General features: G+C 32.8%; 1 protein-coding gene across 2 annotated transcripts in view; it reads right to left on the bottom strand.

Annotated features, from left to right (window-relative positions):
- LOC135193308 (neuropeptide FF receptor 1-like) overlaps nt 1-23499 on the bottom strand; it is a 127450-nt gene extending 103951 nt beyond the window's left edge. For both annotated transcript variants that reach the window (XM_064215052.1, XM_064215053.1), the window contains exon 1: nt 23246-23499. In XM_064215052.1, the coding sequence (XP_064071122.1) occupies nt 23246-23448 (203 nt within the window). In that variant the 5' untranslated portion in view covers nt 23449-23499. The remainder of the gene's footprint in view (nt 1-23245) is intronic.
- Nucleotides 23500-23800: the final 301 nt, after the last annotated feature.

Genomic DNA, 23800 nt, shown 5'->3' with positions numbered 1-23800 from the left:
CATGCCTCACTCAAACTTTGAAAAAAAAAAATCATTTTAAACATTTTACTTCTACTATTACAGGCTTAGGCCTGACCGATTTCCAAATATATAATTTTCTTTAGGAGATTAACCATGACAGATAAGGAAAATTTTATGACATAATTCTATACCCACCGCTAGGGCCATGCGTTGTACATCAGCAAATCATTTTAAAATATAATTAAGTAGATCACTTATGTCGTATCGCTTTTTCAGCTATTTTCACTTTAAAACGTAATTTAAATGCAATTAAATAATGTAAACCATGTCATATATATGTGAATGTATCAAAAGTAAATAAATGATATAATTTAAATACATAACGCTTTAATGTAAAGCGTTGACAGCTATTACGTTGCATTTACGGCCGCGTAAACACGCTTCTAACGTCATCGCGACTGAAAAGACCTGATAAATAAACCATGTAACCTCCTTATTCAATTGATTATTTTTGACGTTAGAACTTTTTCAATTTCACGCCAGATATTGTACATGTCAAAAAAGTAATGCAACTTTTTTAAATTAAGAAGTTCAAAGTGTAAGAACGGTTGGAGCTCGGTTGACTGTCGCTTGCAAATCTGAGTAAGCATTATTAGGTTTCCCATTTTAAATGTATGTTTGTTATTCATCTCAGGTGAGTTACAACTGTGAGATTATATTCATCCACATCCCACGTACATGTACGTATATCCAACAACCAGCGATTAAGATTAATTATTAGAATAAGTTGCAAATCTAGGCATAATAGAAAGGTTTATTTTTAGCTGTCGGAAATTCCCACATCTATGAAAGTAAATCTGTCTGTCTGTCTGTCGCTCTTTCACTGCCAAACCGATCAACGGAATTTGATGAAATTTTGTATGAAGCAAACTTGAACTCCAAGGAAGGACATAGGCTACTTTTTGTGCTTAACGCATGACAACCAACCGCTAGAACGCGAGCGAAGCCGCGGGCGACAACTAGTTTTGACATAATTAAACAAATTTTCTGTCGGATGTCCTAATTCCGGATTTTATCCTTCAGAGATACGCCAAAGATTAGCCAGCTGAAGTGGCAGTGGGCCGGTCACATCTGTAGAAGAACCAATAGCCCTTGGAGCAAAAAGGTTCTAGAGTGGAGACCGCGAATCGGCAAGCGTAGTAAGACGCGACGCGTAAGACGCCCTGCGGCACAGTGGAGCGATGATGAATGGAAGGTGACCGGTAGCACAAGGATAAGAAGGGCCGAAGATCGGACTCAGTCCTACGTCCATCAGTGGAATAATACAGGCTGATCATGATGATGATGATGATGATGATGATGACGAAACGAATTTACCAACTTAAAGGACAAATCCCTTATTAATAATAATTGATACATACATCAAATCGATTATGAACCAAAATAAAATATTGCAATTAAAAGTTTAATCGTTTTTATTTTATATAATTTCAACTAACAATTTCCCACACAGATCCTCCAAATCGCATCTAAGACACTTCTAAAACCACTTCCCTCGATTACATCGTGACGTAAGATATGAAACGAATTCGAAACGATCGCTTACAACTGAGCGTATTTCAACGCACACATCATATACTTTTGTGACAATAACTCAAACCCTTCAGCATCGAAATGGTTTAGTTGATATTGTGTTACAAATGTCATGACATTTAATACATCGATTTAGTAGTTCTGAGAATGTTATATTTGTTTTTCTACCGTTTCTTAAACGTTGCTTTATTTGATATTTAATTGAAATTTATTATCTTTCATTAAATGTCAATTTATTTTATTCAATTATAAAGTTTTTATTATAAGTAAAGTTTACAGAATCGTGCAATTATTATTTCATTTTATATATATTATGTATAATTCATCAAAATACTTAGTTTATCATTATACGACATCATCAATCATTCTACCTCAAATTCTGCAACTAGTTGATAAAGGTAGGGTCGCTTGACAGATTAGTATACATACCACGTCAACACAAGTCAAATCATAAAACTAATTAACTCACAATATTAATTATTAATGAGCGGTACTCCAAATTACTCTACTACCCATTATTTCTCAGCCCACTATTTTAGATCTCATTTCGAATTTTTTTTGTCCATCCACATATTTACCGCCAAGTATGATTTGGTATATAATAAAGTAAGGTATTAACTATCTTCGGCCAAATTACGATATAAAATAATACCGCTATAATTTTAACTAATATTATAAATGAGAAAATGATTATAATTCCTACGTCACGTCTTAACTACATATTTAACCGATGACTATGAATTTTTACTTCAACCACTCACATGCGATCGGAAACTCGTACTAGAATAAAGTTTAAAAAATTGCAAAGAGTTTAAACTCCAATGAAATGCAGATGAAGCAGATTTTTCTATATCTAATAAAAATAATATTTCATAGGCAAAATTTAACTCTATTCAGCTGTAACTTTAGCCACAAAAGTTACCTATCTTGTTATTTTTAATTAAAATTAAATATTATACTAGTTCGTTCGTTAAATATTATATTCGTTCGTCCTCCGTTCTATAGGAGCTATTAAAAAAAAGCATTATACGTATTTAAAAAAATAAACGACTATACCTCATTTTAATAGTTTTTATAATTTTTATATATTACTAGGGAAACGCCCCGGCTTCACGCGGGTGCAATTTTTGATTTTTTACCTATAGAATAATGTAGTTAACCAGTGTTTTTTTTAATTGAATCATTAGTTCTAGATATTACCCCCGACATAATACAAACAAATAAATTGTACCTCTTTATAATATTAGCATAGATAGCTACAGTGTCATATCCCAACTGCATTTTTCTTTCGACTTAGTAAAATGTCTGTGCTGGCGGACAGACAGACAAGAGTGTATTGTGATAATTAAGGGTTTAGATTTTAATATTTTTAGAGATTTGTGGAATTTACGAAACCCCATTTTAACACTTTACTTAAATCAAAAACTTAAATATATCTATGCCAATTAAAGAATTTTAACAAAAAAGCCAATTAAAATTGAAAACAGCTGCTATACAAAATCAAGACCATTTGTAATAGCAAAGGCATTTCCGTTCGATCGTAATAACGAATCTCTAGATGATAAATTAAATAGCTCTTCCGACTCGGCATACAATAGATACGTTATATGATTTTGCACTTTTACCCATTTAGCTATTCTTCTACTATAAATTGAAATTAAAATTAATAATTGAAAGAAAAATAATATTTATTAGATATATGAAATAAAAAATTAATGTATATCAATATCACTAAAACCTTACTAAACATTACGGACTATTACGAAATAAATACGAATATTGCCAACTTTGTCTATTGAATAATATTCCGAAATCGCAAAATTATTCATACAAAAAGGGTTTTTTACACGTCCAACTTGAAACTGTATCAAGTTACGGTCGGCTATAATATGCCTTTGAGAAAGTTTTAAATAAGTAGTAGTTAGGTTCTCTTTAAGGATTCAATAAAATTGATCGTCTTACCGAACAGGAATATATTTAAAGATTTATTTATTCATTTCTTTCTATAAAATATAAACTAAATATGTAAACTATACATTTTTTAAGATATATACATACAGAGATATAGATAATCTATATGTAGAGCAAATTTTATATGTCCATATAGAGAAGCAAGTTCAATCGCAGTGACTCCTCAAAATAAATATATATAAATGCCTCAAAGGTCCTGGTATCTCATAAGGTGCGTGTTCCACCTCATATATCATTCGTGAAACGTTGAATATAAACTATACCCCGTACAAGATAGCTATATGATATTTTTTTCTGATCAACATAACTTTGCAATGACGAATATATTATTTTCTTAATTTAATGATTTTAAAAATTGTAAAAATATTTAAAAAATTACATATAATACAAAGGTCTCTAAAGATTCGAGCGCTATCCGAAAATTTTAAGACTTTATATTGCTTCAAAGTATAATTTAAATAGAAACACTGAAAATAATAGACGCTTGTACAATGTTACATCGGTCGGACGCTAGGGACACGATAACAGGCAGTAGCTGTTACAAACATCGATAACAAGAAACCATTATTAAAGATCATTGTTAAGTTATTATTACGAACAGGGTTCCTTTTGGTTGGGGTTTTATTGGCTAGTGGTTTAGCTGGTTTAACTCTTTTTAGAAAAATAAGGTAAAAAAAAATTGAATTCTAATTTGAATTACGCATTCCATTGTTCCATCGACTGTTATATATGTTATATTTTCACTAGCCCGTCTGTCAAAAAGATCAAGCTAACTTGAACTGTATATGACGGCGATGTTTTATAAAATTAACAAATGATATTAAGAACAATAAAATCTTGTAAAATAGTGGAGTCACCCGAGCAAACCGTCTAGTTTCATAATCTGATTATGTCATATTCTTAATGAATAGTTCGCTCGACGGTGAGGGAAAATATCGTGAGTAAAATTACACATTTCGTATTAAATTCTGTCACGAGTGTATCAACCAATCCGCAATTAAGTAGAGTCCCAAAACCCCTTTAAAAATAGAGAAGGCCTTAGCACAGCTCTGCCAAATTTGCAGAGCCATATTTTTTTTAATTCTTCGATAAATTGTATTCAACTGCCAACTGCCAACTATCATAATTTCCAAATTTATAACGATATCTTTAAATTACGTCATGAGTTTAACATTTAATAGACCCTAACCGAAAGTCACTTGGTAACAAGCGGGTATTATGCTACAATTATTTCATGCTCACCTTCATATATAAATGAGGACTTTGCCTATTAACTTTGCCGATATACCCGCCTTTTACTACAAATGTAATGAAAAATATATTAAAATAAAATAGCGGCACTTAGTCATACCTCTCGCTCGCATATTATTCCAATTTTATACGCAAATAAAATTATATACATTCTCTGTAATAATTTGTTTTGCATACAGTACAGAACAGTACAGTCAACAGTGGATACTGTTCACATGGTGTCCGAACGCCTACAATAATTAACTCTATTTTTTTATGCATTAATTATTTAGTTTCTTAATATTATATATAACAATAAGCATAGTACAGTAATTATTATTAATTTTCATTCGTATATAATTGAGGCCTTAACGTCAATGATAAAATTGCCATGACACGTAATGACCCTCTCATACAAAGTTATATAATATTAAAAAGTGTCATTTAATTGTAATTAAATTAATGACCCTCAGCAAATAGAGTTTTTTTATACGATCTAACATTCACATAAAATCAGAAAAAAATAATAAAAGCAGAAAAAGATTATAAAAATCTTCTCGACAAACAAGATCAAGGATAAACCCATTCAGATTTGAAGAAAGTATACGTCATTCACATATTGATATATAATAAGCATGGAATCATCGAAGAAATGTCACTGTTTGTCGTGCTGTATTATGTACTCGATATCTTCGGAAACGTTGATTGTGAAGCGGTTTTAATTATTCTTTTTTCATCAAATTGCCTATCCTTTTAGAGTTTAATTTAAATATACATTTGAAAGTAAAATAGGAACTAGGGGATTCATCGCTCGTTCGCTCTCTAAACGTCAAAATTTTTCCAATTTTCGCAACGTATTTTAATACTATATTAAATATATATACATTTTAAAAAGGGACATTGTTAGAGCTTTTATTGAATGAAAAATAATGGCAGTTTCAATCTCGCGCGCTATTTTGATACTAACATAAACAATCAACTCGTTCTAGACTAGATGCGTCCGTTAGTCACCATGTCGTAGCACACATTGAACGATTCTAAAATAGACATCTGTGGGCGTGCGGAAATTCGATAGGTACGTTGAAAACTGTAGGTATTGGTCAATTTTATTGTTCTTTAAAGCTTAACTATAGGTCATATTATAAACGCAAGAGATTGTTTGCTTATTTGATTTTTTTTTTTTATGAAATAGAAAAGCGAAAGGGCAAATGAAGTCTGATAGTACATAACGGTAAGTGGTTACCACAGAACATAGACAATGACGCTGTAAGAAATATTAACTATAAAAAATAGCCGGAACACAACACTACTGAGTTCTTCTGTTTGGCGCTATACAATCGTATAAATAGTTGCTACCTACCCAAACGCACCAAACCAAGTAAATGTTTATTACGCTTAACCTCATAATGGAATTCTGCATACACGTTTTCAGGGGAACTTAAAAGAACATAGGGTCATCAATAACCAACCACGTGTCCCCCCCCCCCTTTCAACTGTGGACAACAAGAAGTTAGAAATAAAGATGAAATACACAAATACTAGTTGAAAATAGTAATGCATCTGTGTCTGTCTGCATATAAACCGCTTTATATTTATTTTTTCCTTACATTAATCTTACAATCATACAGCTTCGTGATAATGTGGACATGATAATATTATAAATAGCAGCATATTATGCACCTGCTCTTACTGAAATAAGAAGTAATATTGAAAACTTCAAGCATGTAAGAGAAGTATCCGTTTTATTCTCTCGCCTCGAGTACTTATTTCAAAGATTGTTTCAACGTTGATATTTTTTTATAATTCTTTTATTTTTTTGGTTTATGTTTTTTATTTCACTACAAACAACTGCGAGAAACTCTTCAATTTCATACGTAAATAACCACCCGTTGGTTAGAATTGTAACAAAATTATCATTATTTTTGCGTTTTATTTGTAATTTTTATTACAGACATTTTTTTAGAAAGTGTGTTAGGAAGACAATTTTTTTCAGCATAAAATAATAGACGGAAATATTCCATTCTCGTATGGTAAGACATATTGGGTATAGTACGAAATCTCTATGAAGTATCAGCACATGGCGTGCCAACACCCAGCAATTCAATTTTTTTTGGGTTTAAATACGAATATTGAATAAAATAAAGATTATTTAACAGCGATATTTATAAAAAATGGTTTTGCACAAAACAAAAAATATTATGAACAGGTATAATTTGGTCGTTTGTACGTAGGAGGTTATCTCTGGGGCTAATGATCCAAGTCATTGGGAGATAGCAACATTATTATTTGTTATTACATTAGTAGCCTGTAAATTTCCCACTGATGGGCTAAGGCCTCCTCCCTTTGAGGAGAAGGTTTGGAGCATATTCCACCACGCTGCTCCAGTGCGGGTTGGTGGAATACACATGTGGCAGCATTTCGTCGAAATTAGACACATGCAGGTTTCCTCACGATGTTTTCCTTCACCACCGAGCACAAGATGAATTATAAACACAAATTAAGCACATGAAAATTCAATGGTGCCTGCCTGGGTTTGAACCCGAAATCATCGGTTCAGATGCACGCGTTTTAACCACTGGGCCATCTATTTGGTATTATAAGGTATAAATTATATTTATATTATATAGCGATAGCTATTTTTTCTCTAACAAACCTAAAAATGGAATACCTTTATGGTATGTCAGTCATTGCCCGAAATGGGCTGTCAAATAATTGGCTTAAATTAATTGCATGCAAAGTCGGGGTAAGTTTCTAGTACTTAAATAATGTTTAAGTCCTTTGTGAGTAACACGAAACTAGATCGAACCGAGGCGTTAATACAATTTATGTAGATCCTCGTATAGAATAAACATTAAACCGCAACGGACTAACATATGGAGCTTGAGGTTTTTCCTAAATAAGGTTGTCAAGCCATATTGCGAGGAACTTCCGTACCGTTAATAGTACCGGGTCTACAACTTATTGTTGTAAAAAAAATAAAATATTTTCGTATCGATATTTCATACTAACATATGAATTATTAATATTAAGTCCTTATGTACAAATATGAATTAAAAATAATTACTGTATAAATCTTGACCGCGTGGAATGGTGGCAAGAATGCTAGCAGCATTTCCCCGTTGAATCGCAATTCAACCACCAGCCCTCCTGTCACCAGTGAAGGCAATAAGGCGACTACTACTTCAACGGCCAAGTGTTTCGACGGCAAATGGGACGAAAAAATAATTTGACATATGATAAGAATATTTGGATCCCGTCCGAGTGGATGTAGAAAGAGTTCATTATGTTTTCTATGTTTTCTTGGGTCTGGGTGTTTGTGGTACCGTCGTTACTTCCGATTCTCCATAACACAAGTGCTTTAGCTACTTACATTGGGATCAGAGTAATGTATGTAAAAAAATGTTTCTAAAATGTAAATTTTAGAATAGAAATGGGCCGAGTTGGCCGAGGGTTTAGAACACATACAACTTAACTGATGATTACAGGTTCAAACACAGGAAAGCACGACTGAATTTTTAAGTGCTTACTTTGTGTTTATAATTCACCTCGTGGTCGGCGGTGAAGGAAAACATCGTGAGGAAACTTGCATGTGTATCTAAATATACTTCTTCTCAAAGGATGAGGAGGCTTTAGCCCAGCAATCGAAAATTTACAGGCTACTTTAAGGAGAAATTTATTTAAATCTCAAGATGTTCTCCATCAATGAATCCATTGTTCGGTGAGCTGACGATATTTAGAGTGGTATATATTTCTTGTTATAATGCTCATATTTATAGGCGAAGGTAAAATTGACAATTAGGTGAACCATTTACTGGTCAGTCTTCCTAGGATACGTTAAAAAAGGCTATCTAATAAAAAACGTATTTTAAGGTGGACTATAAATCCTTTGAAAGAAGTATGATAAGATGGGGAAAAGACTATCCGACAAAATAAGAACTGAAACAATAAAGAAACAGACGAAAACAAAATACGTTATAAAAACGATTAGAAAGTTAAAATGGAAATGGACAGGACACACAATTAGAGGAAAGGAAAAATGGTCAAAATCAATAATGAACTGGTTTACTGGCCACAATAAAAGGGAAAGAGGTAGACCATAGGACATAGAAGGTGGGTGGTCGATATCGAAGCTGTAGCAGGAGGTACATGGATGAGAGTTGCTAATGAGAGAGAGGAATGGAGGAAGTTGGAAGAGGCTTTTGCCATTAAGGGGAATACAGACAGAATTGTCGTTGCATTAAGTTAAGCGAAAATATAAGCAATGTAGTAAGTAGTATTGTAAGTGTTAGAGAAATTAAATATAACAAAAAAAATAAATAAAAAAAAACCGAAATTGAAATACTGTCTGAAATAAAGGCTATTATTATTATTATTATAAATCCTTTCAAACACGCGCGTCAACTTATACAATCTCTTCATTATAAATTAAGGATAGCTCTGATAATTAATTTTTGCGAACTACCTACATGTTATTATATTAATGGTAATGTGTCTGTCTTCACACTAATAAGTTATTTTGAAATAAACTTTAAAGTTTAAATATAATTATTGCGATACTTGCCAAATTACTAAACAATGATTTTGGCGCACGTCCAACTTGAAAACTCTTTAAAGAAACCTTTTTGTATTGCAGATAACAGCATTAGCAATTAAGTTTTTGAATATTGTAATATTTTTCAAGTATAAAATAGTTTGTCTGCGACTTAATTTTTTTGTAATAGTTTGTTCTTATAGTCTTCTTATAATTTTATACTTTATCTTATCGTAATTATTTAAGTGTGTGTCACTGAATTCTTCTAAATGACGGGACAGATTTGCGTGTCTTTGAGAATGTCCCTGCATGGTTTATATTAGACCCAGTAGTTGGCGCTGCAATCGGGTTCCAGAATAAATTGTTATAGGTATTTTATAAGCATTAATTGTAAATTAAGTAAATATATTATTCATGTTAACATGGGCGCAGATACAGACAGCTTGAAAGTAATATATGACGTCACTATGACGTAATTCATCACATCAACCTGTGATTTAAAGAAGGACAATATTATCGTAGAATTCATTTATTTTCTCCATGAATGCCAGAATCAACATATATTATACTGCTTTGTCTTTTATAATCTTTAATAATTCAAAGCAATTTTGCATATAGTGCTTACTAATCAATAATCAGTAAATTATTAATTTTTCGTCGCTTCGACTTACCGAGAACATAAAAAAGGCTTCATTTTTTATTATTATGAATAGAAGCGACCAGCGTCGCTAGTCCAGTGACTTTTCAATTTCGTATCCAATTATACAAGGCAATCTGCAATACCAGCTACATACTACAGATACATAAGATAATTATACACTTTTGTATAGGTATCTTATATTATACGATCTGACTGTTCTCATAATCTGACCCATGTAAATGTTTTGTAAACTACCTACTACTGTTCAACCACCAGATATACCAAATGACTTGGTCCATTAGAATTTCCTTTAAATCATTATGTGTATAAATATAAATAGTAGTAATTTGTACTAAGGTAAGCTTTTATGAGGTTCCTATGTAGTGTTGCAGACTATAATCTATCTCAGTGCCAAATTTCATTCAAATTCGTTCAGCCGTTCTAAACTCATCTCATAATCATCTCTCAGCCGAATGACGTCCACTGCTGGACATAGGCCTTCTCCAAACATCGCCACAACGGCCGCTCTTATACAGCCCGCAACCAGCGGCTTCCCGCGACCTTCACCGGATCGTCGAACCACCCACGCTGCGTCTTCCGCTCCATGTCGCCACTCGAGAACTCGTCGTTCTGAACTGAATTGAACAAATCTTCATCCATCCGAACCTTCGCGTTTATATTATTAGTAAAATAAATTATTTACGATTGAACTATAAACCCGCCGCCGACAGAGATATGTATAACATATTTTTAATAATTAATGTTGAAATAAATGGCTCCTAAATCACTGTTAATATTTAATACGTTGACTTTATAGCTGTAGAATCATTAATTTAAGATCATATATTTTTGGAATTACCTATTAAAGTGTAAAAAACTTTTCATATTATGTATGATTTGTGTAAAATTATTCACTTATAAATTTGTATGTTTGTCTTGATTATGCTTATGAGGTTATTGAAACGTATATTATCTATTATTTTTTTATTAAACATTTCAAGTCTTCCGAAACGTCAAATAAAAGACATAATCGCGACTAATTAATGTAATATACAAAATATTTAGCTCGCTTCATTACATAGTAAAAATAAAGGTGCTTACCGCTGTCTGTCCCGATGTATGCATAGATCTTTAAAATTACACAACGGATTTTGATGTGTGTTTTTTTAATAGATAGTCTGATTAAAGAGGAAGGTTTATATGTATAATACACGCACGATATAGTAGAGAAACGCTGATAATTTTAGAGGTTTCTGAAGTGATGTAAAGAAACACATTTCTGCGCTTAAATTGCAAATGCTGGCTGAACCCTACGAGATTAATCAAAATAATGTACTACATTAATGTTCATCTTAAAAAGGTCTTCAAAAAGGCCGCGATTGTATTATTGCAGGCTATCCTTAAGAGATAATAACAATTTTTTATCCTTAACTTTTTACGAGAAATAATGGCGTATTTTCGAAGCGATTTAAAGCAATACAGCATTAATCCTTATCAATAATCAATATATCAATATAAAACTCAGGGACATAGCGGTTTGTATTGTCTAATAACTGAAAAACTGTAAACGCTGTAAGACATTCTGTAGTATATTTAGCTTCGAATGGGTGCAATGCTGATCCATTGCACCCATGCGAAGCCGGGGCGGGTCGCTAGTATTATATATCCAAAACTGAGAAAATGTGTGTTCAGAGTACATGTAAGTTGTTTATTTGGATAAGAATATTGAGCTGATATATTCTTTACAAAACATTATTAAGCAAATCTGCAACTTCCTCATACAAATTATTGGCAATTTGAGAACTATTCCACTAAATTTCGATACGAAATAATTTTGCGATATTAGCAAAACGTTCGAGATAAATTATTATTCAATGTGTAGAGTATGAAACTTGCTAAGTTGAGCTTGATAAGTAATTAACAATGTTTACGCAGTTCATGAGGAAATTGTTCCCCACTCACATAGAAGGGAATTTAAATAACGTTCTATGATATTATTACAATATTTAATTTTTTTTTAGGTTTAAATAAAAAAAGTGAATAGTAACACCTAAAAAAAAAACTATTTGAATTGTTTACGGCATTAAATTTTTTCGTTACTTATAGGAAGTTTTTTTTTCTTTATTTACAATTTGCGAAAAATACAGCTTTATTTTAACAGTTTGTATATTTACTCGTATGTGTAACATTTGACCGATTTCGAAAGACATATTACGTACGTGTGAATTGTTTTCACAAATGTAAAAGGAAAAAGGTTTCATTTAATTATATTCATGCCCAGGAGACGGAATAATCTATAATGGATTACGTATCGTGTTCAAAAAGACAATTTCTTTCAAACGAATTTTCTTTGCAAGAAAACCTTTCAACATTTTTCGACCATAAAGAATAGAGGAAGGAAGTTATATTTATTATTGTACATATTTAATCTTATTTTGAATGATCTGTTGTTATATGAATATATTTGTCGAGACGAATATTCATAATTTCATACCTAACGCCCATATAGGTACCGGGAAAGCCTCTTTATTTCTATACGTGAACGTGTAGAATAAGAATCAACGCTTTTTATTTTTATAAAGGCACTAGTCGTCACCTACAACTTCGCTCGTGTTTTTCGGATCGGTTGCTAGGTGCTAGGCAGAAAATAGCCTGTGCCCTAGCCTATATTCCTAAAGGGTCCAGTGGTTTAGCCGTGGAAGACTAACAGTTAGACAGACATACTTACTTTCGTATTTTTATCATTAGTATATACAAAACATTATAAAATATTACCTTTTCAAAAGCCACACTGATCAACTATAAAATGTTGAAGTCGTATGACGGATTTAAGCTCAAATTTTCTCTTTAAGGAAAAATCAAGAAAAATGTCAGCAACATTTTCATTTTTCTTCATAAAGTCCATAACAATATAAACAGCTAAGCATATGTTAAAGTCAAACAGGCATATATAATGCCAAAGATATTTGCATAAATCTTTTAACTGTCACACCGTATTGAAAACTTATACCGAAGTTTAACAGAATGCTGTTTATCTATTTAGATCGCCACAACTTGGCATGCAAGTTAAGAAAACAAACTAAATACGAAAGAACGCTTGCAATGCTAAACTATTCGAGTCAGCTCTAGAAACGTTTCCGGAAAAAATATAAAATTTGTACTGAAATTCGCATTAAAACTGATTTTTAAAGTTCAACGAAAACAAACTCAATATAATTTTATGGTAACGGTACGTAAGAAATAGGAACAGGTAAGGATTGTGGTGCGAAGCAAAATGCAGAGGACCAATACATATAATAAATATGTAACGGTAATTCATATATTCAAATAAAACATTATCACAAGCAAGCTATTTTATATTTACAAGGACAGTGAAGATAGGACTAATAGTGAAAAAACGGAAGGCATTACGTTTATAATGATCCCGTAGTCTCAGTGTTGCCAGTAGTAAAATATTAATAAAGATAATTTTTTATCATGTAAAATCAAGTAAATACCAAAAAGGTACAATAAAAGCAGATAATTTAGACTCCACTCATATCAACTGTCTATGACTATACTATACTGTAATTCTCTATATAGGACTATCTACGACTAAATCAAACAATATCTTATTCACCTGTACTTTAAACACAGTATAGGTACTGGTGGATAAAAAAAATTACGAGATTTTATCGCATATAATGTGACGTCCCTTTAGTAATAACCAAATTAACAATATATACTCTCGGAAAATGGGCTGGTACCATCTGACGGCCAACTCAAGCACCGTGAGCGCTCAATAGTCAAATAGCGCGCGCTTCCTCTTACGCACTTCCGTCCCTTTTCACGAAATCACTACCATGCCAAAAACTCAATTATTATACGTTCGAATACGAAACGTCACAAAATCAAAATATACTTTATTTAAGTAGGCTTTTTCGAGCAGTTTTGAATCGTCATTTAACAAACTATATTAAGTAAAGCTACCACCGGTTCGGAATGCAGATTCTACCGAGAAGAACCGGCAAGAAACTCAATAGTTACTCTTTCATGTTAGTTAAATACAATTATATATGTATATAGTTCATTCTGTCTGGAAGTCAACAAGTATTAGCTCCACGCTTTTTTATCATCTATATAATCTTATATTGAATAATATTCCTCGCACAGCTGAACGTCCTCTCCTATTGGTTTATGGTTATGATTTCAAGAGGTAAATTATTATAAATGTGTTATGCTTATAATTTATATGAATATAAGCCAAAATACCTTAAACACATAAAATAAGATTTGTTATTATTTATGATTTAATATATATATTGTGTTAAATATATTAATATACTTCGAGGTTATCCATTATAATTAAGAAGTGAGTTTCGAGTTATCGAAATTTCTTTTTTATACGTAACTACGCAACTTATCTAATTGACATTGTACTGACAACTCTTATTCAGTTTTGAAATCGATTTTGGGTTCTGTGGTAATAAAACTTAACCTATACAATTTAAATTAAATTAAATTAAATAAAAATATATTTATTGAAATACACAGTAATTACGAGTTTATGTTAGCTCTGAATCCCAAACTGGCGTTAGCTGTTTGTTGCGAGCGTCAATTCCTTCATTACGAACTTAGTTATATAAGTTAGTGTGTGTGTCTGTATATGTACCTTTGGTGTGAGACTGCGCACTATATTGTGATTAGTTATTAACAAAAAAAAATAGAATAATAACATAATAATAATAATAATAGACGTAACAAAAAATAGAATATGTATATATACTATAAGTAGAACTATAAATAAATATGTACATATATGTATATATAATGTATGTGATGTTGTCCAATATTTCTATTTATATTTATAGAATATTCAACAGCATGTAATAATTATTATTATTATATACATATATATATAATATATACACTTGATAATACTTAATTTAAATGTATTTTCTATGTACCTACCTACACAAAAATTTATAAACGTTACTTTAAATGCAAATGTTCCTACCTATAAGCTCCTAAGCTTTAGAACACTTCCCACCATATTTGGAGGTTATCCAAGCCACTGCTCGCTAGTAATTACTGCGTAGCTTCTAGCTAACTAATATCTTGGATTGTATAGCGAAATTCCTTTTTATATCATTAATTAGTTTGAAATCATCATATAAAATTATTGGCTCTAATCGTAGGATATTATATAACATACAGAGAATTGAGAAATAAAAAAATCTATAAAAACAGATAGGATAACCATAATTTTGTAATCAAAACAAATGAGGAGTGATGAAGTTTATAGATGTATTAAAATATTTTTGGAGATTTTTTTCTTTTATTGGCTATATAAAATATGAGGAGTTTTATTAATTTAAATTACTATAAAGATATGATGGTAAGACAATTAAATACATTCCTAATTAGATAATTAACAATATCCGCTGATCCGGATGATCCAACGTTGCTGACTCTGTCGCCGATGTGGTGCTTCAGGGTATGGAACAGTTCATTCCGCATTCTACAGTGCCCATCAGTAACAAGTCCCAGCCTTGATTAGTTCGCTTCTGCACAACGGCGGCACGACGACAGCACGAACACTACCAAGCCTGGGCTAACGCATCGGCGTCTCCTGATTTAAATGTTAGCGCATTCAGAAAGGAATATAACTCTGCGTCTAGGTCCTTCAAAAACGTCATTGCTAAGGCGGAGACGGAGTTTTGGTTTCTCGCTACCCCTGTCTTAAGATCTTAGAATTTCTGTTTGCCTTCTTTTCTGGCTCTGAACGGTGAGTCATTGGCCCATACCGCAAAGGGGAAAATAGATTTTTTAAATAATATATATATTTTTTTATATTATTTCAATATGTTAAGTCATTTATTTTGTGATTTTTAATAAAGAATTATTTACATTAAACACTTAAATAAGTGTATACAAATCATATAAAAAAAAAAACTTTAGAGATAGAAATTGAATCGTAATACCAATTCTCTCAGCAAAATATGAACCAGGCTTCCTATAACCAGTAAAGGCAATATTAAAATAAGAAAATATATGTTTCACGAAATGTTTTGTTGTATTACTCAAATGTCTAAGCGTTTCAATTGCAAGCGAAATAAATTCATATTTTGCAATTAAAGACATTTTCAAGATATTTGCGCGCCTGTTTGTTCCAGCGTTTTCCGCTGCGATTTTTGCTTGTAATATTGTGTCTTTGATTTGAGACAGAATCTTTAAAACGCATCACAGTACATCAAAATATATAATACGCCTCTCATGCCAGATCGTACATTTACCAAAACAAACAATACATGTCCAAAGTATTATACATATCACAATATAAATTTAGGTGGAATTTCTGTACGAGCACATATTTCCTTGAATTTACATAAGTTTTTTAATAATAATATCTAGATCAGAGCATATAAGAGCTAATTTCAATATAGCGATCTTACAAAATACGTACTATTAAAAGGTAATTTCGTTGCGGAATTTCTTGAATAAATACACTACAGTTTAACGTACATTAATACGATTTTCTAAGCTACATCTTGACTTTTAAATCTTTTAAAACTTCAGCAATCGAAAACGTAAAGCTTTTCATCACTTCTTTGTAAAAACAATCGCAGAGATCAAAAACGAGAAGATTTATTTTTTACGTAAAGTGATTTACAAATGACCAGCTCTGAACTAAATTTAAGTTTCAGTATTTTTTAACGGCTATAACGTGAACCGAACATACGTCGGTGAAAGTAAAACGTACTCAATAATCTATGCCCACGTGTAACGGCGTAATATAAAAACTAAAACACTTAAGTGAATCATTGTTATTAGGGTTGCGATGCGATGGCGTGGCGATCCTCTTAGGATTTTAAACAGTACTGGACGTATTTTCTTGATTTACCTTTCATCCTAATAAACGCATTAATATTTTTTTGTAAACGCAAACATGGTATATTTCTTTAGTATGGAAGAATACATAATAAACTTGTGGTAGTGCTTATTAGAGGTCCAATAAACAATTATGGATACTCGCAGATCAGATTATTTATTATTATTAATTTGTATAAGTAACGTACAAGGGCGTCAATGACATATTGACGTTTTTAGAACTGGCTTCTGCTCCGGGGAAAGCAACTCAGTTCTTACATATTTTTGGGTGAAGGATAATTATTATTACAAGTGAATGTGATGAGTGAATTCCTTATACATTTTTATTCCGCAGTAGAACACAAATCTCTCTCATAAGAGGAAAAGAAAAGAGTTTACCCAACACTAGGACAGGTATTATTCCATATTTAAGTCCAAAAAAAATATAGTTCGACTAAAAAACCCCCGTTATTATTAGTACTTATAATCTTATTAACAATTTTGCGATTATTTTCATCTGGATTATGAATGAGTGCACATAATACCAGTTAATCTCACTTGTTTGAGCAGTCGAAATATATTAGGACGGTAATGAGCTCAGGGTAATGAATAGTTTTACGGAGACTTATAGTGATGTAACCACGCAGATTAAATCAGGACATCCACTCTGAGCGATTCGTTTCGTAAGTAATCATTTTGTCTTCTAAACTTATTAGTCGTAATTATTGTCTTTTTTTATTTATATAGTACGCAATACTTCATGCTAGAGATGTAATTAACGATCTAACATTTTATAAATTAAAAAAATATCGATATGATTGATGAAATGTAAATAAAAAAAAAGATATTGTTCATATTATTTTATTACGCTACAGAATTTCTTCCGTCATATGTAGATTTCCTAACGCGGTTCTTAATTTAATCTTCGGCTTTTGTATATTATCTTATTTTACCTACGTACTTTAAATTATACTTATCAATGGAATATTATTGATATAAAATCTTTAATCATCTGCGAAAAACAATTTTTAAACTTATTTATTTTGCACCTGCGTTAAATTTATATCCGTCCTAAATCTTGCTCAATGTTGTCAGATTGTTTAACGTTGTTGATCGTTGTTTCCTTCCTGAGTATCCTGTCATGAAGTTAAACAGCCTATAAACTTTGTCAATAAATTCATATGAACCCGGACTGAGATTTGCTGAGATTACTACGATAAATATACTCGGGTATTGGTCACGATCATGCCTTTTTAAGTCCGGAATGAAAAGTTATATTGAAATATAAACCGTTCATTTTTAATGAGTATTCTGATACTGACACTGAAAGAAACGATAAATAGCGCGTATTAAGAAAAACTATCAATATACATCCATCATATTAGTCTGAGCCGAGATGGCCCAGTGGTTAGACCGCGTGCATCTTAACCGATGATTTCGAGTTCGAACCCAGGCAGACGCCACTGAATTTTCATGTGCTTAATTTGTGTTTATAATTCATCTCGTGCTCGGCAGTGAAGGAAAACATCGTGAGGAAACCTGCATGTGTCTAATTTCAACGAAATTCTGCCACATATGAATTCCACCAACCCGCATTGGAGCAGCGTGGTGGAATATGCTCCAAACCTTCTGCTCAAAGGGAGTGGAGGCCTTAGCCCAGCAGTGGGAAATTTACAGGCTGCTGCTAATGTATGTATTTATGTATGTATATATTAGTCTGGACGTTGAGTGTATCGGTCCAGCCAAATGGTACCTATACTTCAACTATCATAAATAACCTACTCGTACGTATAATTCAGAGACTAAATAATCTTATCTGGTATCTTAATGAGGGACCATATATACCACAGCTGAAGGATATATTTCTTAGCATTACAGTAACAACCAAATTATTGTTATTATTTATTTAAATGTACTTGGAAACGTTCTTTGAATATCAATCTTGAATTTATTAAAGTAATGAATATTGTCACTGTGTCAATTCTATGTAAAGAAAGCCACCAAAAATGTATGTACTTGCTCAAATACCGGTGTTTATTGTCAATATCAATAAACTAAGAGTTATACATTTCCATGAAATCGTTTTCCTTTGGATGACACAAAAGTTTATCAAAAACACTTTTTAGATTTATAACTAAAATTATCTTACACAAATACAAAACCATATTTATATCTGCCGTAGTCGATTTAAACACGGAAGATTTAAAAAGTAATAAGCAACAATATTCAAAGTAATCTTCGACCTGGAATAAAAACGTAATAATTTACTGTTAAATAAAGAAGAAGACAAATTTATGCGTTCGTAAGATTAATGTAGACTTATATAATAAAATATAGAAATATATTTCCAAAATAACTATCAGGGGGTGATTAGGGATCGATACTGATGGCAAAAATGCAATCAGTAAAATTTTTGTCTGTCTGTCCGTCCGTCTGTCTGTCTGTATAATCGTTATAGAAACAAAAACTACTCGACGGATTTTAACGAAACTTGGTACAATTATCTTTCATACTCCTGAGCTGGTTATAGTATACTTTTCATCACTCTACAATCAATAGGAGCAGAGCAGAGAATGGAAATGTTGGGAAAACGGGAGAAGTTACTCCATTTTTTAAGTTTTCGTCGCGTGTACAACCTTAATAGTTAAAGTTACACAGAAATCATGTATGACCGAAATGTTCTCCTTAAAATTATATAAAAAATATCCCACAACAGCATATACTCATACATATATCGGAATAGACGTTCACAGCGTTCGAACTTATTGACAGACAATACTTAATTGATATTAACAAACCGTGCTTATCAGCGCGACTTTTAGTCTTTGATAATTTATTTTTAGATTCCTTTTGTTAAAATAGGTATTAGTTATTTTGGTAGTGATTAAATATTTTATTCATATTTTATTCAAATTAAAATCCATACTAATATTATAAATGCGAAAGTAGCTCTGTCTGTCTGTCTGTCTCGCTTTCACGCCAAAACTACTGGACCTATTTAAATTAAATTTGGTACAAAAATAGTCTAGAGCCTGAGAAAGGACACAGACTACTATTTTTATTTGGAAAATAGTGCTGTAAAGGGGATTGAAACGGGGGATGAAAGGTTGTAAGTTGTTGAAAGTATTGTCATTTTTAGAACTAGAAGCATAAAACTTATATTTTAGGCTGTACACTTATAAACTAACATATCATGACACCCGCTAAGGAGCGAATTTTGGAAATTCTACCCCCAAAGGGGTGAAATAGGAGTTGAACGTTAGTATGGAAGTTCGTAATTTTTTAAGTTAGGGTCATGAAACTTTATTTTTGGGATACTGATTAAAAAGGAGTAGATACTTATTTGTGTTTCTGCATATTCTACCCCTACGGGGGTGAAATAAGGGTTGAAAGTTTGTACAGAAGTCCGTCATTTTTTAAGATAGAAACATGAAACTTTATTTTTGGGATAATGATAAAAATGAGTAGATACGTATTTAAGCGTTTCTAGATAATCTACCACTAAGGGGTGAAATAATGGTTGAAAGTTTTTATGGAAGTCAGTCATTTTTTAAGTTAAAAACATGAAACTTTATTTTTGGCATATTGATTAAAAATGATTAAATTCGTATTATTAGAAATTATCTCTAAGGGATTTAATAGGGGTTGTCATTTAATAGGTCAGTCTAGAAGTCCGAAATTTTTAAAGTTAGAAGTATGAAACTTTATTTATGGGCTACTGATTATAAATGAGTATATACATACGTATTTAAGCGTTTCTTGATATTCTACCTCTGAGGGGGTGAAATAAGGGATACGTAATTAAGCATTTCTGAATATTCTACCTTAAGGGATGAAATACACACCAATGTGGTATACAAAGAGGTCATACATTAACGTAATATTTTAAGTTAATTTGTAAATATATTCATATTCTACGCGAACAAAGCCGCGGGTAACAGCTTGTGCTTAATAAATAAATTTACGAATAATACAAATTATGAAGATTGGACAGAATTAGTTCATCGAAGATCTAAATTTTATTGTCATGAATATCATGGCTTCATAAATAAAAGGCTTAGTAACCGAACACACAAATTCAACCTTGAAAATTTTACATTAAATTCTATAGAGTATTTTAAATTAATTTCTCTCAATTGAGCATTTGAAATTGTACTACTTCTAGTGAACATATTAACAAAGTCACTACCCAGAAGTGTTGTGTCGCATTTTAGTCGCGTCTAATAGGCTACTAATCCTTCAAAGTAAAAATGTATGTGTATGACTACGAGGGATTTTTTCCCCTCGTTACTACGCTAGCTAAGCTATATTATTCCTTATTGCTAAGGTATGAGTTATATTTATATCATGTCATTTTTTTTTTATTAATAAATTGCACCCGTGTAAAGTTGGGGGCGGGTCGCTAGTATATTAAAAAGAGGAAAGATTTGTTTGTTTGTAATCGATAAACGCTGAAACTACTGAACTGATTTTGGTAATTCTTTCACTATAGAAAAAATACTTAATATAGAAGTGTATTATATTTCAGTACCAACTTTCAACCTGAAATAATGGTATTTATAAAGCAATCCAGTAGGAGAAGCACTCCAGAGCTGCTGCAACGTGCGCGTAAATATTACTAGTTCAATATAACAGAGAAAGATATGGAAATTATTATAAACAAAATATAAAAATGAAATAAGATTATATGCTCGATTAATATCTATATATTTTAATAACAATTTATATGAAAAATCCGCGTTTAAGCGGTTGGTCGTCAGGTGCTAGATATATCCTGTCGTTTCTTGCGATTCAAACTTGCTTCTCACCGAATTTCATTAAATTCGGTTCAGTCTGTTCTCGAAAGAGCAACAGTCAGACAGACAGACAGACAGAGTTATTTTTGCATTTATGAAGTTAGTAACGACCTTATCACACATTCATTTGATTAATTAATGGTATTACCAAAATTCAATTACTAGAGATTTATTATAAGATTGGCTTAAGGTTTGTAAGGAATTAATTTTACATTTTGTACGACATACGACCCTTACTGAGCCTACATTTACAACTGAAAGTGACTGGGGACATAATGTATGAATGACGAATGAATGAATGTACTGTAGGTGTATTACGCACTTAACTTTATCAAACGACCCGGTACGTCTGAAGAAAATTCTATTAATTTTAGTGTGAAGCTTATAATAATGATATCTATTTATATATATTCGTATATTTTGAGGAGTAGGTTAGGAGATACTTAAAATTAGACACATGCAGGTTTCCTAACGGCGTTTTCCTTCACCATCGAGGACGAGATGAATAATAAAATCAAAATAAGCACATGAAACTTTACTGGTGCTTGCCTGGGTTTGAGGCGATCCGTCCCCACTTGAGTCGCTGGGTCGAGAAGAAGAAGGGCACACTCACCTTCAGGATGACACAAGTACTTACCGAGCACGGATGCTTCGGTAAGTACCTGCACGGAATAGCGCGGCGGGAGGTGTAACCCTCCTGCCACGCGTGTGTGACACCCTGAGTGAGTGTGCCGCGTGAGGGCCCCAGAGGCACACCCTGGCGGCGACTATGGGCGGAGACCTCTCGCCGCCGAGCATCGTCAAAGAAATGCTCGGTAGCGAGACCTGCTGGTCGGAGATGCGCTCCTTCTGCGAAAATGTGATGTCACAGAAGGAAGCCGCGGAGCGGGAGCGGGAAGAGGATGCCGCTGCAGACCCGCTCCGCCGAAGACGACCGGGGAGGAGGAAGAAGCGCTACGCGCACCTTCTCCCCCCGCCCTAATAGGCGTCGCAGGGACTAGGGAGGGTCTCAGTACCCCGAGAACCCCCTTTAGGTGTTGGAGGCCCGCATAGGCGGGCCGACCGTCAGGGCGTCACGGTGATCCACGGATCCAGTGGCACCCGCCGAAAGACGGAGAGGGTACCGCTGGTTTTTTAGTGGGTAAACCCGGCGTACCTGGGCGCACTCGGCGTCCAGGGCTCCGGGGAGTTCCACACACCCTCCCACTTTCCATCACGTGGGGGAAGCGCGTAACGCGATTTTCCAGAGAGAAAAAAATAAAAAAAATAAAAAGGGCTGCCGAGGTTATTGAGGCATATCCACCCAATATTTATTTTACCGTCGAACAGCAGTACTTCATATTGCTATGTTTTGAGTCGAAGGCGCATTGAGCAATCCACTCGCTCAATGTTCCTTCGACTCAAAACATATTGTTATTGACAATGTAAGATGATTCTTGACCTAGACCTATTACCACAAGGGACCCAGAGTTGAGCACTGTTTTCCTACCAAAATTTTCGTAACAAATTTAGACATTTACATTAATATTGTTTTCACTGTTTAATATATATACATATACTTTACTTGTGTGTGTAAACCAAGTGATATGGACATTTTATTGTTATACTGTTAAAAGCTTTACGGAGACGCTATACAATATGAGTAACAAATGTTGATAGAATAAATAGACTTACCTTCTCATGTATTGGAACTTGATCACGATGAATATGAGCAGAGTATTAGCAGACAGCGAAGCGGTCAGCACTACCACGTACAATACTATTATCACCACGTCAGGGTTGTAAAACACATCCAGGTCCATCGAAGTAACCCCCCACAATGCAGTCTCATTTCTGCCCCCATCCCCCAAAGACGAATTCAAAGTTTTTAGAGGCATAACGTCATTTATTTAAATATTTACTGTCTGGTGATGTTAACACTGTTATTTTAACACGTCATATTGTTTATCACATTTTCATAAATAGTTGTAGAAATTTCCAGAACTATGGTTTTGATTTCTCTGTTTTTGTTTCTGTTATTAAAATAAAAAGGGCTTGTTTGAAAAATATGTTAGTGGATTTCAATTAATACAAAAAAACACCTTAACCAGACACATTATTAGAAAAATAATAAGATCGTATAAATTATAAACTCATTTCATTGTATAATAACTGAGTTGATAAAGTATAGGACACTTGGTTGGGATTGAGAGTCGCTAATTCGAATCTCGGAGAGTGGAATCCTAACTC

This window comes from Vanessa tameamea, chromosome 6, assembly GCF_037043105.1.
Source record: "Vanessa tameamea isolate UH-Manoa-2023 chromosome 6, ilVanTame1 primary haplotype, whole genome shotgun sequence".
NCBI lineage: Eukaryota > Metazoa > Arthropoda > Insecta > Lepidoptera > Nymphalidae > Vanessa > Vanessa tameamea.
The sequence above is the reverse complement of the archived record's forward strand: the minus strand, read 5'-3'. Positions and strand labels throughout refer to the sequence as shown.